Source organism: Bubalus bubalis, chromosome 3 (genome assembly GCF_019923935.1).
Source record: "Bubalus bubalis isolate 160015118507 breed Murrah chromosome 3, NDDB_SH_1, whole genome shotgun sequence".
NCBI lineage: Eukaryota > Metazoa > Chordata > Mammalia > Artiodactyla > Bovidae > Bubalus > Bubalus bubalis.
In genome coordinates, this window is record NC_059159.1 from 29,866,692 (window position 1) to 29,884,241 (window position 17,550).

General features: G+C 44.8%; 1 protein-coding gene across 2 annotated transcripts; it reads left to right on the forward strand.

The window, feature by feature from the left end:
• Positions 1-6,208: 6,208 nt before the first annotated feature.
• UBB (ubiquitin B) lies at positions 6,209-8,110 on the forward strand. 2 transcript variants are annotated; one of them, XM_006079461.4, is made up of 2 exons: positions 6,209-6,364; positions 7,046-8,110. In XM_006079461.4, exon 2 carries the CDS (start codon positions 7,052-7,054, stop codon positions 7,967-7,969), a length of 918 nt encoding a protein of 305 aa, XP_006079523.2. In that variant the 5' UTR covers positions 6,209-6,364; positions 7,046-7,051; the 3' UTR covers positions 7,970-8,110. The 2 variants fall into 2 exon arrangements, with proteins under 2 accessions (XP_006079523.2, XP_025134772.2); XM_025278987.3 differs by lacking the exon at positions 6,209-6,364 and adding an exon at positions 6,371-6,638.
• Positions 8,111-17,550: the final 9,440 nt, after the last annotated feature.

The window sequence follows — 17,550 nt, forward strand, 5'->3', positions numbered from 1 at the left end:
CAGGCTGAGCAGCTTATAAACAACAGAAACATATTTTATTTTTTTCACAGTTCTGGAAGCTGGGAAGTCAACATTAAGGTGCTGGCAGATACAGTGTCTGGTGAGGGGCCACTTCCTATGTCCTTACATGGGGCAAGGGGGCTCTCTGGGACCTTTCATAAGGACACTAGGCCCATTTTTAAGAGCTCTGCTCTCGTGGCCTAATCACCCACAAAGGCCTCACCTCCAAATATCACACTAGGATTAGGTTTCAACACGTGAATTCTGGGGGGTCACATTCAATCTATAGTAACATTTAGTATTTATGGAAACATTAATGTATGTTATTAGTTTTAAAAGGTTCCTGGGATTGACAAACAAAAACAAACAAAAAATTAACACAGATCCATACAGGTCCAGCCAACTGAGTTTTGACAAAGGCACAAAAGTAATTCAATGGAGGAAAGACAGTGTTTCCATGGTGAAACTGGAGAATTTGACATCCAAAAGTGAAAGAATGAACCTCAACTTAAGCCTCAAAATGAGTCATAGATTTACATGTAGGGAAAACACAGACAAAGTCTTTGGGATCTAGGGCTGAGTGAAGAACTCTTAGACATGACACCAAAAGCACAATCCATTAAAGAACCAACAAATTGGACTTGGTCAAAAATTTTAAATTTTGCTCTATGAAATATGCTGTGAAGAGGAGAAAACAGGGAACTGGGGAACTGCAGGTCTTAGAAGGTTTACAGAGCGGATGTAACAAAGCAGAAAGATAGGTAGATGGGCAAGAGGTTGGGCTCTGAGAGTTGAGTACTGGGGTTTCAGGAAGCAGAGTGCGATCGTTTTAGGTGATGTCGAGGTTTGTTGCTTAGGTGAAATGGAGGTGATTGTGGAAGAGATCAGGTAAGCATAAAACAGAGTGTTAAGACATCTCAAAATAACAAACTTTTGTACTTCAAAAGACACCACCAAGAAAGTGAAAAGACAACTTATAGAATGGAAGAAAATACCTGTATTTTCTAAGAATTTGTATGTAGAATATATGGCGAACTCTCAAAACTCAACAGTAAAAAAGGTAAACAATCCAATTACAAAATAAGCAAAAGAGATGAACAGGTATTTCAGCAAAAACAAAATCCACATGGCAAAGAAGCACATGAAAATACATGCAACATCATTAATCATTAGGGAAACGAAAATTCAACATCTAAACACTGCACAAGAATTACATAGCTAAAACTTAAAAAAAAAGTGACAATACCAAATGTTGTGAGGGTGCAAAGAAACTGCATCTCACAGACACAGGGGGTGGGACAGTAAATAATACAACCCCTCTGGAAATGGCAGTTTCTTAAAGACCTAACCATACACATACCTGATAACCCAGAAATTACACTACTGGGCATTCATCCCAGGGAAAGAAAAACATCTGCTTACATGAAAATATACATGAATGATCAGAGAAGCTTGTGTTTTGAGACAAAATGCCCAAAGAGGAGTTACTTGTGTCAGGCCCCAGGGAAACAATCTAAGACTTCATTCCTAACCCAACTGCAGTTACAAGCTTCCCCCGGAAACTGACCTTTAACCAGACAACCTGGAATGTCCTGGTCAGCACTAGGATCCATCCCTGTGATCAGGGGATACCTCTGCCCTTCCCCTTAGGCAAGGAAGGCAGCCTCGCCTAAAAACAAGGTATTCTTTGCTAATTCTTTCCTTTTTTCTGCTTCCTCTCTGCCTTTAAAAATCTTTTCTTTACTGCAGCTCAACAGAGCTCTATTGCTAGATGGGACGTTTCCTGATTTACAAATTGTTGAATACATTCATGTGATCCTTGTATTTATTCAGTTGAGTTTTTGTTACTTAACATTTGTAATAGCCAAAAACTGGAAACATCCCGAAAGTCCATCTGTAGGTGAATGAATAAACCAACTGTGGGACACATATACCACAGAAAGTTATTCAGCAGCAAAAACGGATGAACTCTTCATATATTCAACAATTCAGATGAATTTTACATGAAAAATGTCAAAAGGTTATACATACTGTACGATTCCATTTATGCCACATTCTTAAAATGACAAAATTATAAAAGACGCAGAATGGATTAATGACTCCCTGGGCTTGTGGGGAAGGGGTAAGAGAAGCTGTGACTGACCATAAGAGGTTATCCTTGTAGTGATGAAAACAGCTCTGTACCTTGACCGTGGTGGGGTGACATGAATCTACTACCCACGTGATAAAACTGCATACAACTGCACACATACTAAAGTGCATGTAAAACTGCTGAAGTCTGAATAAGGTCTGTGTGTTGCACCAATGTTAATTTCCTGGTTTTGACATTGTACTACAACTGTGTAAGCTGCTGTCATTGGGGGAAAATGGGTGAAGGGTACATTGAGACGTCTCTATATTTTTGTGAGTTCTTATGAATCTGTAATTATTTTTATATAAAAAAATCATTAGGGAAATGCAAATCAAAGCCACAGTGAGGTGTCATCTTACATCCATGGAGGCAATCATTTTTTTTAAATAACAAATGTTTGTGAGGATGTGGAACAATCAAAGTTGTACACTGGGGAGGCATGTAAAATGGTGGAGTTTCTGTGAAAAACAGTTCAAAAAAATTAAAAATAGAATTACCTTAAGATCCAGCAATCTCACTTGTAAGTGCATATTCAAAAGAACTGAAAGCAAGATCTTAAAGAGATATTTGCACAACCATGTTCACTATAGCAGCTCATTATTCACAAAAGCCAAGAGGTGAAAGCAATCCACATATGCATAGATAGATACACGGATAGACAAAATGTGCTGCATACATACAAAGGAATACTATTCAGCCTAAAAAAGGAAATTTTGTCACACTCACAAATACTGTATGATTCCACTTACATAACTTACCTAAGATAGTCAAAATCATACAAAGTAGAATGATGGTTAGGGGAAGGAGATATGGGGAGTTGTTATTTAATGGGTATAGAGTTTCAGATTGGCAAGAGGAAAAATTCTAGATATGTTATACAATAATGTGAACACAGTTAACACTACTAAACTGTACATTTATAAGTGTATAGTTGGTCTGTGGGCTGAAACCAATGAAGCCCAAGTGCCTAAAGCCTTTGCTCCACAACAAGAGACGCCACCAAAATGAGAAGCCTACACACTGCAACTAGAGAGTAGGCCCTGCTCACCACAACCAGATAAAGTCCACGCATCAACAAAGACCTAGCACAGCCGAAGATAAATAATATTTTTTAAAATGTTTTTTTAAAAGTGCATAGTTCGTAAGATAGTAAATTTTATACCCTATGTTTTTTTCACTAAAATATTTTTAAAAGCTTAAGCAAAACAGCTTTTGTTATTTTGTTAAGATTAACAAAGTTGGGTGGTGGTTATATGGTGTTTGTTATATTATCTCCAACTTTCATATATGTATACAATCTTTCACAGTGAAAATCTTTTTGAATAGCTATTCTTTTAAAAATTTTTACTTATTTGGCTGCTCTGGGTCTCAGCTGCATCACTCCAGATCTTCAGTCTTTATTGAGGTACTGGAATCTACTTCATGACCAGGAATCAAACCCTGGCCCCCTGCATGGGAAGCCTGGAGTCTTAGCCACTGGACCACCAGAGAAATACCTTGAATAGCTATTTTTAAATGGACAAATTTAAAAAATGTTGAGGACCACTTTTAAGACAATTTAGAATTTTGCTCTGTGTTCATTTGGGCACTCAACATCAAAGTTTCTAACTTGCTGGTAAGAAATCAGAATTAGTCTCATAATTCTGTTGCAATACACTGCCAAACAAGGAAATGACAAACCACAGAATAACTCTGTATTTTAAACGTCAGCTGATAATGTCAAGAAAACAATTGTGAATTTGTAATTGGAAACAGTGTTCTCACAGATTTTTATTAAAAGACATCTAGCGAAGTAAAAAATCACTTTGAATCTTAGAATCAAATTCTTTCTTTCAAAAGGGAACTGCCTAGGCAAAACCATTTGCACATGGTTATTAAATAAATACTGTCTTTTTGCTTTGTGTTTTAAGTGTCTAAGGCTGTCAACAGTTTTTTCCCCCTAGTTGAACAAAAGGGAAACTACAGTTCACTGAACAAACATTTATTAAGCACAAGGCCAAGTACTGTGCTAGATTTTCAAATTTGTGATTTCAGGGATTTTTGTCGGTCTATTCTTTAATGTGTTTACAGACTACCTTTTACAATCACCAGAAATGACGCTATTGTTAAAAGTTTCATTAAAAAACACACCATAAAAAAAACTCATCTTGTCTATTAAACATGGCACGCAAACGCCTGTTTTCTGAAAACATTTTTCTGTGCTGAGGTTACCAAATGCCCTTTGTTCAAACATTAAACCAGGAAGCTGTATGACTAACTTCTGGCAACTGCTAGAATTCCCGGCCCTGCAACCATATCAAACCATGAGATCTCCATTCTAGATCATTCCACCAATTCACAGGGATGACTTAAGAGGAGCTGTCAGTTAGTGAAACAAGCTCAGACTACTGACTGTCAGACTAACAAAAACGAAAATCCATACTTTTTACCATAAACGTTTTATCAACTACATCATCGACCAAATTATTTTCAAGAAACTGTTTATTTCTATCTCCTATCATTCATGTAAAAATATTTTAGCAAGTCATAATAAATTTATCACCGTCTGGGCGTTAACTCAAATGCTTGTCACATTGTACCTCCTCTTACTGTTAAGCGTTGAAGGATTGTCATTTAGACTCACGACCTTCTCTAAGTGATAACTAGCCACTCTGTAGTAAGGTGCACATCTCCAGGTCCCCTAACTTCGCGAGGTTGCTGCTACGCAACAGCCACTTCCATGTTTATTTACACCCCCACCAGCATGACTCAGCCGCCGGGCTGCGTGGCTGCGGACCCAAACACGTCTGTCTTAGTCACGTTCCCCCGGTTATCTCGTTGCTGACCAGCGGCCACACCCGCGGCGGGGTCCTAGCTGGTTAAACCACCCGTAATGTCGCTGGCACAACCAACCTATTGATGGGACACTAAAAACGCTAGTGTCGCGAATTCTCTCGTGTGTGAATTCTGTCTCTCCATGTGGGTTGTCGGCTCCCCGATCCACATCATCTTTCACTCGGGGTCTGGACAAACAGCAGTGAAGGAAAGGGATGTGCGGAGGCATTTCTAAGCACGGCCACCGGGTACCTGGAGCGGGGATTGGGGGGGAGAGGGAGCTGTGCAGTGGAGCGGTGGGCAGTGTGGGGACTCCGCAATGAGGAAGGGGGAGAAGGCCTCCACCGCGGGGGGTGGGGGTTCGTGGCGAGGAATGGGGAGTTGGGGGAGGCCTCCGCGTGGGAGACGTTGCGGGGAGGAGTGCCCCGCGTGGAGGGAGGTCGGGAGGAACCTCCTTGTCAGGGGAACGCCTCCGCGGTGGAGGAGGGGTCCTCCTCGGTCGGTGGGGCGGAGGGGTTTGGGGGATACTCGGGCCCAGCACGGAGTCCCAAGTCTAGATTTCGTCTCCTCAAAGCACGACCAAAGCACCCTAACTGTACAACGTGACTAAAGTTCCGCAACTGTGCTCCAGACAACAAAAATAAAACCGGCCGATGTGAGAGGGGCTTGTGCCTCACAGCAGACACCAGAAAAACTGCGGGCTCCGCCGCCTACCTCCTGGGCATCTCCAGACCACCACTTTCTCGGGAAAATCACCGCAGAACCCGCTATATTTTGACCTAAAACCCAACAACACATTTGAGAAGTCCGGGCCTAAGAGGCGGGAGGGAAAGACCCCCTCCTCCACCCCCAGCCGGAAGTATGCTTCTCTAGTGAAGGCGCGCCTGTGCCGCGCACGCGCTCTCAGTTACTAAGCAACGTCGTCGCCGAATCACCCCAGCGGGAGCCCAGCAACAGCCGAGCCACTGCCTTCCCCACCAATCAGAGCCCGGCTCGCCGCACACCCCCTCACCAATCAGCGCCGGCGCTGCAAGGAAGTTTCCAGAGCTTTCGAGGAAGAGCCCCTTAACTCGAATTCATCCGCCCGATAATTTTCCTACCTTTTCCTAAAGGAGAAGAAGGATCATCTGGAGGAGAGAGGAGCTGATTTGTTAGGATCCTTTTTTCCGGTTCTGAGGAATTTAGAGCTCAGTCGAAGGACATAACTGCGTCGCGAGAGGTGGGGCCTGGCGAACTACTTTCAGCGGCGCAGGGGCACTAGGCCTACGTAAGAGTGATAAGTGACGCAACAGACGTTGTATAAATATCGGCCCCGCCGAGCCGGAGCGCTTAGACGCGACTGGCATTGTTGGGTTCCTGTGTCGTCTTGGCAGTGACTCTGCGTGATTGAATTTGCGGCATCTTCGCATTCACTCACAGGTACTGGCCCGCAGCCATGAGCGTTGGGAGGAGCGGAGAAAGGGGCTTCCGTGAGGGCGAGCCGCAGAGGCCTTGGGAGTCCGCGAGACGAGGCGGGTGGGAGTGGGGGAGGGGAAGCGAGGTGACGCGGCCCCGGCCTTTCCGGAAGAGCGGGCCTTGTTTACGTGTCGGGAGCGGGGGCGGTTGGCGCGGGCGCCCGCCGGCACAGGTCAACGGACACTTAACCGATGGAGATTCCATCGCGTCTGCTTCAGGGGGGAAAGGTGGAAGAGAGGTAGTCGGTGGGGGCTTCTGGAAACGTTTTTAATTCGAATTCTGCCGTGGAGGAGGTGTAGGTCCCCAGTTGCGTTTAAAAAAGTTTTTTATCTAAATGCTGACATGATGACTAGGTTTGGGGGGAATTGGGCGGGATCTTAACGATGTACCTGAACAGTTCTGGATGATAATCTCGGAAAGTACTTTCGAGTCTCCAGCCTGTTAGGGAGACCTCTTGACTAAGGAATTTTGCCTTCAGTGATTGATACATTGTCTAGTAAAAGAATAGGGGAGATTTGTGAGAGATCTTGACGTAGATAAGGCGTTTTAGAATATAATCTGTTAGTTTTAAAGAACCAATTAATTATGAAAGCGGTAGAAGATTCTGAAAATGACACAGTAACGTTTTCCTTTTAAACCTTATAGGTCAAAATGCAGATCTTCGTGAAAACCCTGACCGGCAAGACCATCACCCTGGAAGTGGAGCCCAGTGACACCATCGAGAACGTGAAGGCCAAGATCCAGGATAAGGAAGGCATTCCCCCTGACCAGCAGAGGCTCATCTTTGCCGGCAAGCAGCTGGAAGATGGTCGCACTCTTTCTGATTACAACATCCAGAAAGAGTCGACCCTGCACCTGGTCCTCCGTCTGAGGGGTGGTATGCAGATCTTCGTGAAGACCCTGACCGGCAAGACCATCACCCTGGAAGTGGAGCCCAGTGACACCATCGAGAACGTGAAGGCCAAGATCCAGGATAAGGAAGGCATTCCCCCTGACCAGCAGAGGCTCATCTTTGCCGGCAAGCAGCTGGAAGATGGCCGCACTCTTTCTGATTACAACATCCAGAAAGAGTCGACCCTGCACCTGGTCCTTCGTCTGAGGGGTGGTATGCAGATCTTCGTGAAAACCCTGACCGGCAAGACCATCACCCTGGAAGTGGAGCCCAGTGACACCATCGAGAACGTGAAGGCCAAGATCCAGGATAAGGAAGGCATTCCCCCTGACCAGCAGAGGCTCATCTTTGCCGGCAAGCAGCTGGAAGATGGCCGCACTCTTTCTGATTACAACATCCAGAAAGAGTCGACCCTGCATCTGGTCCTCCGTCTGAGGGGTGGTATGCAGATCTTCGTGAAGACCCTGACCGGCAAGACCATCACCCTGGAGGTGGAGCCCAGTGACACCATCGAGAACGTGAAGGCCAAGATCCAGGATAAGGAAGGCATTCCCCCTGATCAGCAGAGGCTCATCTTTGCCGGCAAGCAGCTGGAAGATGGCCGCACTCTTTCTGATTACAACATCCAGAAAGAGTCGACCCTGCACCTGGTCCTTCGTCTGAGGGGTGGCTGTTAATTCTTCAGTCTTCTATTCATAATGTTCAATGATGGCATCCTTCTGCACTCTAGCCATTTACCCCAATTTAAGTTTAGAAATTACCAGTTTCAGTAATAGCTGAACCTGTTCAAAATGTTAATAAAAGTTTTGTTGCATGCATTTTTGGTGTCTGTTGTGAAATTACATGGTAATGGTGGGTACTCAACAGGTTAAAATGGTATTCAAAGAAGGCATTTGAGGTTTGTGCGACCAAATTTTAAGTCATTGGCAAACATTCCATGTGCCAAGGTATAGAACTTTGTTAAAGGTCTATAGGATTCTGGTATAATTAAATTTAAATTTTAAATTTAAAAGTGTAATTAAAACCATTTCAAATTGTAAGAGTATGGAGGCATATTGAAGGAAAGCACTTTCCTGCCTCCTCAAATAGTGGGTAACAAGACTTATTACAGAGAAATGAAGTTTTGAGGCTGTTCAATTGTGTTCTGAAATCTTGTAATTATTGGTTGGCTATTGTCCTTTTTTCCTCTGGTGCTTTACACTTACAGGTGTTTAGCCTTAGATAATAGAACCATAATTTTCTCTTAAGTGAACTGGGCCAAGAACAAATGGAGCCTTGGTCAACAAGGGTAAGGAGAAAAATTGAGCTACGGTGGTTACTAACATTGGTTCCTACTGACAACAGCTTTGCCTCCTTGTAGAGGTGAGATTGCTCCAGTGAAGGAGATTCAGTAACCTGGGTGGTAAGAATCTCAGGGAAGCCCTACACAGCATATTTTGTGCTCCTATCCCAGGTGGCGCAGTGGTAAAAAGAATCAACCTGCAGGAGAACCAAGAGAATGCAGGTTGGATCAATGGGTCGGGAAGATCCCCTGGCGAAGGAAATGGCAACCCACTCCGGTATTGGCTGGAAAATTTCATGGACAGTGGAGCAGGCTCCACGGGATTTCAGAGTTGGGTGTGAGTAAGGGTGTAACACGGTTAAGCATTAGGAAGTATACTCCCAGTGCTAGTTGAAGGTGGTGTAAGAATATTTGGGGGCACAGCCCTCTACCATTCCCCCGCTTCATAAATTTCTTCAGTGGTGGTTTTCAACTGAAAATAGGAAGGGGAGGGCCTGGGTGTGGAAGTAAAGGGGGAAGAGTTGGAAGTCCTGGTTCTCAGCTTTACACTGCTAAGAAAATCACTTCTGGTACTAAAACTAGTGTAACCACAAGCATAGCATGAGGGGTAAGAATCACCCAGAGATGTGATACACAAATGTAGAAAGCCAAGCCTCACAGGAGTCGAGGTGTACCTGAGAACAGCTTGGTGCATAACTTTAGGAACTCTGTTTTAGCAGCAAAAGCTGTTTCAACTTTTGTCCTAGAAACCCACTGAATTTTGAACATACACTAAATTGGAATACTTGACTGATTTTCTTGGGTAAGTTAGAGACTGGAAATAAGCACTTAACTTTAGCCTGTTAATGCTTCAGCTTGAGTGGTGGTAAAAACTTGAGGCAAAAAGAAACTATTAAACCAGTAGAGGTGGTAATGAAACCTTAAGCCTTTTAAAAGCTTTCCTTAGACTTAAGGGAATGCATTAGATTTGCTGTCAGGTTGGAAGATTATATCCTTCCCAGTCCAGTGTTTGACTTGCCCAAGCCCCTAGTTCTTGTTACAGGCCAGGCAGGGATTGGGATCCAAGTGTCAACCCTCACAAAGCTCAGAAAATGCCTGAAGTTTTATTCGGTTCCTTCCCCTAACCCTTCAGGATGTCCCCAAACTAGTGCTTGCTGAACAAGTCTTGCTTGAATTTTTAAATAGGCCTTTTGCAACTAAACCTGAGTTTTGAAGATTAAAAGTTCTACATGTAACCTGAGAGAAAAGCATTTCACCAGAATAGCTGTAGTGAAGACTAGTGCTGATTTGGGCAATAGGACAAGAATGTCCTTTTCCCCCAAATCACTACCTGACCTGACAGGCTTTGAGGTCTGCACTCCTGTGAATTCCCTGAGGGAAAAAGTTTTCAGCTGTTGCTCTAATTCTCTCATGGGATTTCCTCCTGTCTTTGGGGATCCCTCAAAGTATTCACGGATCTCAGCAAACTGCACACAACCGGAGGTCTGAACAAGGAAACCTCTGTGTGGTCTTCACCAACCTGTGCTATCAACTGGGAATTGTCCTGTTCCATTCTTGATGGAGACTATATCTCATGAGACTTACCCAATTTCAACAGGCTGCGTTTTAGATATACTCCGTTTATCCCTCAATCCGAAGGGGCAAAGGTATGGTGCCCTTTCAATCAAGCCCAGCCAACTCCAAATGGAAGCTGTAGGGACTTCCCTGATGGTTCTGAGGTCCCAATGCAGGGGACCAGGTTTTGATCTCTGGTCAGGGAACTAGCGGAGAAGGCAATGGCACCCCACTCCAGTACTCTTGCCTGGAAAATCCCATGGATGGAGGAGCCTGGTAGGCTGCAGTCCATGGGGTCGCTAAGAGTCGGACACGACTGAGCGACTTTGCTTTCACTTTTCACTTTAATGCATTGGAGAAGGAAATGGCAACCCACTCCAGTATTCTTGCCTGGAGAATCCCAGGGACGGGGGAGCCTGTTGGGCTGCCGTCTATGGGGTCGCACAGAGTCGGACACGACTGAAGTGACTTAGAAGCAGCAGCAGCAGGGAACTAGAGTCCACATGCTGCAGCTAAGACCCGATGCAGCTGAATAAATACTAATAAATATTTTCTTTTTTAAAAAATAGAAGCTTTAGACAAATGTTGATTTCTGGGAAAGGATCTTGCCCTTAGTGTAACGATATTAACTGCTGAAATAAGTTTTGAGATTTTCCTTTCTTTGTACCTTCTTGATCCTATCACCATCCTCTCCCCCCCCACCTTTTCTGTGGTCATCAGAAGTTGAACGGTGAGGTTCACGTTCCAGCTGATAGGTCTCTGCCAACCCTGTAGCTTATTCTAGCACCTATTCTTTGGACCATGTACCACCAGCCAGGACTCCTCTTAAGAAACATCTTTACTGGCAGAAACTTACGTTTGTTTTGCAAGCTTTGTCCTCTAAACGTTACAACCTCTGAGAAGGATGCTGTGGCACAGGAGCTCAGGAAGCTAGCTGTCTGCTATCTTCCCTTTTGGGGCCATCTTCAAGGCTCCAAGAAGTTCTGCCTTAGAGGAACCAGCTTAGTGTGGTTCAGTCCAGTGTGTTCCAATGTCCAATTTCACTTTTTCTTTTTTTCAATTTCCTTTTCAATCAGTTACCATCGCTCACACTTTGAGAAACCTTGTTTAAGCCACAACTCCTCACATCCACATCTCCTTGCCCAGCACTACTGATTGTGCTTTGTTCCCAGCCTCTGCAGGACAGAAACCTGCTGCCATGGCCTCAGAGACTGCCACAAACTGGGCCTGGAAATGCTACTGCTAAAATAAAGCAACACAGGGACATCCCTGGTGGTCCAGTGGCTAACAGCCCACACTCCCAATGCAAGGGACCCAGGTTTGATCCTTGGTCAGGGAACTAGATCCCACATGCCACAGCTAAAGATCTCGCATGCCACAATCAAGACAGTGCAATCAAAAACAATAATTTAAAAAAATAGAGCAACACAAATACAGAAGAGAAAAATATAAATGAAAATATTTTTCAAACACAAGGAGATGGATAAAACTTTCCAGGTTAGATGTTTCTTCCATAAGTTGTTCTTAGTCAGGTGGTACCTACTATAGCTTGTCTTCAAGCAGCTATTAACAGAGAAAATACTAGTAAATTTTGGACGTGGTTTTTAATTTTTTTTCTGATTTTTTAAAACAAAAAGGTGATGCAAACTCAATAAAAATACATCTAATGATATACAGGAATATCCAGTAAAAAGTGAAAAATCTCTTACCTCTTTCACTCCCCAGAGGAAACCACTGAAAGACTACTTATCCACTCATCTATTAATTCAACAAATATCTACTCTCTTTCTCTGATGGTAAAGAATCTGCCTGCAATGCAGGAAGTCCATGTTCTGTCCCTGAATCGGGATGATCTCCTGGAAAAGGGAATGGCTACCCACTCCAGTATTCTTGCCTAGAGAATTCCATGGACAGAGGAACCTCGTGCGTCCATGGGGTTGCAAAGAGTCAGACACGACTGATCAACTAACACTTTCACTGTTTACAGCATTGGAAATGCAGCAATGAGCAAAGCTGACCAAGTCTGTCCTTACAAAACTTAAAGAGGAGAGGAGACCGATAGATAGATAAGTACATCGTTTCTTAGGCAATGGAAAGTGCTATAGTGAAAAAACAAAGCAGAATACAGGGCACTGGATGATCGGGGAAAGCCTTGCAAATAATATGACATTTGAGCAAGGTCTGGAGAAAATGAGGGACTTGCCTCACAAATCTGGGGGAAGGGCAATCCAGACAAAGGGAACATAGTGTGCAAAGGTCCTGGAAGAGAAGAAAGCTTAAGTTCAAAAGCAGTATGAAGGCCAGTATAGCAGAAACTTAGCAAGGGAAAGAGTGCCAGTGGTTAGGACTCCATGCTTCCACTTCAAGGGCCATAGATTCCATCCCTGGTCAGGGAGCTGAGATCCCATATCCCTCATTGTTGGTGGTGTTTATTCACTAAGTCATGTCCAATTCTTTTGTGACCACATGGACTGAAACCTGCCAGGCTCCTCTGTCCATGGGATTTCCCAGGCAAGAATACAGGAGTGGGTTGCCATTTCCTTCTCCAGGGGAATCTTCCCAATCCAGGGATTGAACCCACGTCTCCTGCTTTGGCAGGGGGTTCTTTACCACTGAGCCACCAGGGAAGGCCATGTTGCACAGTGCAACCAAAAAATAAATAAAACAGTGCTGCAATGGACATCTTTGTAAATGTCTCATCTCAAATGCAAATATTTTTTCAGGTTATAACTAGAAGTGGAATGATATCAAAGAATGCCATCACTGAAATTTGTGATTACTACAAAGTCACCCTTCAAATTTGTACCATATGCAATGAAATATTATTCAGCCCTGAAAAAGAAGGAAATTCTGACAGGACTAAGCGACTTCACTTTACATGTTCACATCATTGCCTGTTCATATTGCTAATTGGTAATGTTGCTTTATATATTCTAAAAAGTAATCATTTTTCTTTATGATTGCAATAAATAGTGTCTTTCAGAGTGTTGTTTCACCTTTTGTTTATGGTATCTTTATAAAAACCTAAGTTTGGAATTTGAAAAAGAATCTGGCAATCTTTTTCTTTAGGATTTCCAGGCCAAAGAAGAGAGGGAGCAAAGCTGAAAACTAGCAGACTTCCCTCCCCTCAAGGCCAGTGTTTGGGAGGCACAGATGACGTGCTGAAGGAATGGAGGTGCTGGGCATGCACCCTGCCCCTCAAGCAGCAGCAAGTTCATGGCGCCCACAGCACGCTCTGGAGCAGGAACAGGGATGGAGGGTCTGCTGAGCCTGCCCGTGTCCCAACCTCCATTCTTCAGACCTGCTCTGCTCACCCTGAGGCAGAGTGGAAACTACTGACCATTGTGTCCAGAAGGCAATGCTTCCGTGTTTGCGGGGAAAGAGGGTTTTGAGGGGTCTTCCACAGAAGGCCTCACTTCTCAGGGAGAATGCCCCCCGCCCACCAACCAGAACCCTCAGCCTTTGCACACACCAGGCTCCCCCCAACCCCTTGGCAAGTTAGCTGGCAGCTCCAACCCTCCTGCTTGCCCCCGGCTTCTGAGAAGCAGTGCCCCGTCCCCTCCACTCCTGTGAAAGCTGTCTTTCTGAACATCAGGCCTGAGCATAATCTCCTTTAGAAGCTGAAGCAGTCTGCTCTCTTTTTGCAGCCAATACTTTAACTCAGACACTCTTATGGCCTGTTAGATAATTCTACTTCTCTCCCAAGCTTTTCCTGGAAGAAGCTGGCAAAGTTGACGGGAATGTATGGCTCCTGCCCCCATGCCAGCCAGGACCTCTGGAAGGAAGAAGGCCCTGAGTCACCCAAGGGCCTGAGCAGGGGGCTCAGAAAGAGAAAGAACTCCAGAGGCCAGAAGACAGGTGGTGATGGGGGAGGGGCAGCAGGGGGCTAAGGAGGGGCAGCAAGGACTAGGGAGGCAGCAGGGGCTGAGGTGTGGCAGCGGGGGCTGAGGGGGGGCAGCAGGGGCTGGGAGGGCAGCAAGGACTGGGGAGGCAGCAGGGGCTGAGGTGTGGCAGCGGGGGCTGGCGGGGGGGCAGCGGGGGCTGGAGGAGTCTGCACTCTCATCCTCCACTCCTCCAGGTCCTCCCCCAGCTGCTGATACATCTGCTACCTCCCCCCATCTTCCGTAAAACCACAAGAAGGCAGGTGGAGACTGCCCGATTCCAGGAAAGTGCTAAAGATTTCCTCTAAGGGGCTGCCCACCGCCCCCCCGCCCCCACAGACTCACGTCACCCACCCAAAATAAATCACTTGTCTCACTTCCAGCTCTGCCCTCCCCACTCCTATTTCAAGCCAGCGCCGTGCAGCATGCCTCCAAGCTCTGACCAGTGGGCTCAGTGAGCAGGTGTCTTAAGATGAGTCTTCTCATGTGAAAATTTATGGGCTTCACAGGTAGCGCTAGTTGTAAAAAACTTAACTGCCAATGTAGGAGACTATCAGAGACCTAGGTTCAATCCCTGGGTTGGGAAGATGCCCTGGAGGAGGGCATGGCAACCCACTCCAGTATTCTTGCCTGGAGAATCCCATAGACAGAGGAGCCTAGAGGGCTACAGTCCACAGTGTCACAGAGTCGGACACAACTGAAACAACTTAGCACGCACACATGTGAAAATTTATAGTGAAATAAGGGGCCCATGCCTAAAGATATACACTCAAAGTACATATAATACGTATGCAGGCTCTCCAGGGTGACCCCGGAACACAGAAGGTAAGAGGCAGAACCTTCTATGGGACACGCTTTGGGTTTGCCCAGAAATCAGCAAATATAACCCCTTTCATCTGGGAAGGTGGGCCAAACAGCTATGTGTAAATCTGGACCCAACATCTCCTGAGGATGAGAATGTTATTCTGAGCCTTACTCTAAAGCCTCATGGTCTGTAGAAATAAAACTGGTCCTTCTTGCAGGGAGGGAGAGGGATGGACTGGGAGTTTGGGATTAGCAGATGCAAACTATCATATATAGCATAGATTAACAACAAGGTCTTACTGTATAGCCCAGGGAACTATATCCAATCTCCTTGGAGAAACCATAATGGAAAAGAACATGAAAAAGTATATATATAACTGAGGCACTCTCCTGTATAGCAGAGATTGGCACAACACTGTAAGTCAACTATACTTCAATTTAAAACAAAAAAAAAAGGAAGGAAAAAAAGGGAGGGGGGGATTGGTCCTTCTTACTCTAAGCAAAGTGCTGAGGCTGCCCAGACAAATATGCTTTGTCATGGAGCAGAACAGACAGGTAAACGGACATGGTGATAAATACCAAGCCAGGTCACAGTCAGGCACCCTGCGGGCTCCTCCCCAAGAGAGGAGAGGGTGTGAGAGTCTACAGGGTGCTGGGGACAAGGAAATGGAGGAGTGGGTTCTGTACTCCCCTACCATTCCCTTAGGACCCATAGGACCTGCCCCATACCTGCAGGGACTCTAATCTCTGCTCCAGGCCTTTGGAGTCAAATCAGGGCAGCCCAGATCTCCTGTGTTTGGGAGATACTGGAAAAAACAGGTCAGGACCCCACTGATTTTGCCAGTTGCCTAATCATCTCCTGCTCCAAACACCCAGACCTGGGGGATGACGTTGCAAGACAGAGTCCCTCTAATGCTGCTTCCCTCTGGAGAGCAAAGTGTGAAGGCAGGCCTGGAGGGCTTGTTCTGTGGGGTGAGGAGTGGCTGGCTGCTTCTCTGGTGCCTCCCTCTGGGGCTTATCTGTTCCCCACGCACTGCAATCGTCAGGACCTATGGACAGAACAGAATACGCCCCAGAGGATGTAGTACGGCAGCCTTCTCTGCTCTCAGTACTTCACTTTTGACTTCAGTGACACCAGCTGGGAGACATTGACTTGGAGACAGTGTTAGATCTCACGGGTTAAGGGCATCACCACTTTCAGGAGAGAAGTTACACACTGAATTATCTTCAGAATAAGGATTTTTAAATTAGACTAATGAACATGTTAAAAGATATAAGGAAGAAATTGGAACTACAAAACAAGAACACAAAAACATCAAAAAGAACCAATAAGAGATACTAGGTTAAATATATAATAGTTGGACTAAAGAACAATATTCAAATATTGTGGGACATGTCCCACACAAAGTTTGCATCTCCACCTTCTGCCCCTTACCTTTTGTGTTCCAGGGTCACCCTAAAGAGCCTGCACACGTGTTACATGTACTTTCAAGGTATGTCTTGAATGGATGAATTAGCTGAAGAGTGAGTTAATGAACTAGAATGACAGAAATTCCCCAAAAGTAAAAAAGAAAAAAGGAACAGATAATATAAAAGAGAAGCTAAAAGATACAGAGGATAAAAGTAGAAGCAGTAACGTACAGACAATAGGAGTCCTTGGTAGAAGGTGATAAAAACGGAGGAGAGGAAAAGCAAAGGAAATAAAAGCAAAAATAAACAAATGGGACCTAATCAAATTTACAATCTTTTGCACAGCAAAGGAAACCATCAACAAAAAGAAAAGATAACCTATGGAGGAGGAGACAATATTTGCAAATGATATGATCAACAAGGGTTTAATTTCCAAACATAAACAGGTCGTATAGCTCAATAAGAAACAAACAACCCAGTCAAAAAATGGGCAGAAGACCTAAATAGATATTTCTCCAAAGAAAACATACAGATGGCCAAGAAGAACATGAAAAATGTGCTGATTAATAATGTTGCTAATTATTAGTGAAATACAAATCAAAACTACCATGAGCTATCACCTCATACTGGTCAGAATGGGCATCATCAAAGATTCTACAAATAACAAATGATGGAAAGGGTGTGGAGAAGGGGAACACTTGTACACCGTTGGTGGGAATATAATTGGTGTGGCTGCTATGCAGAACAGTATGAAGGGTAAAAAACTAAAATAGAGGTACCATTTAATTTAGCCATCCCACTCCTGGGCATATATCCAAAAAAGATGAAAACTCTAATTAGAACTGAAATCCCACAAGCCACGTGGTGAAAATTATATATATAGCTAAGAGCAAAGAAAAAGAAGAAATATTTCCATAAAACCAACCCTCAAAGTCAGAATTAGGACTTCCCCGGTAGTCCAGTGGTTAAGAATTCACCCGCCAAAAGAAAAAGAGAAGAATCCACCTGCCAACAGAGGGGACACAGGTTTAGTCCCTGGTCCAGGGAGATTGCACATGCCTTGGGGTAACTAAGCTCGTGCACCACAGCTACTGAAGCCCTCACACCTACAGCCCCTGCTCTGCAACAAGAGAAGCCAGTACAATGAGAAGCCTGTGCACCACAGCCAGAGAGCAGCCCCTGCTCACTGCAACTAGAGAAAGCCCTGCACACAGCAATGAAGACCCAGCACAGCCAAAATCAAATAAATAAATAAAATTTTAAAAATAATAAAGTCAGGAGGGAGGTGGGAGGGGAGTTCAGGATGGGGGACACATGTACACCCATG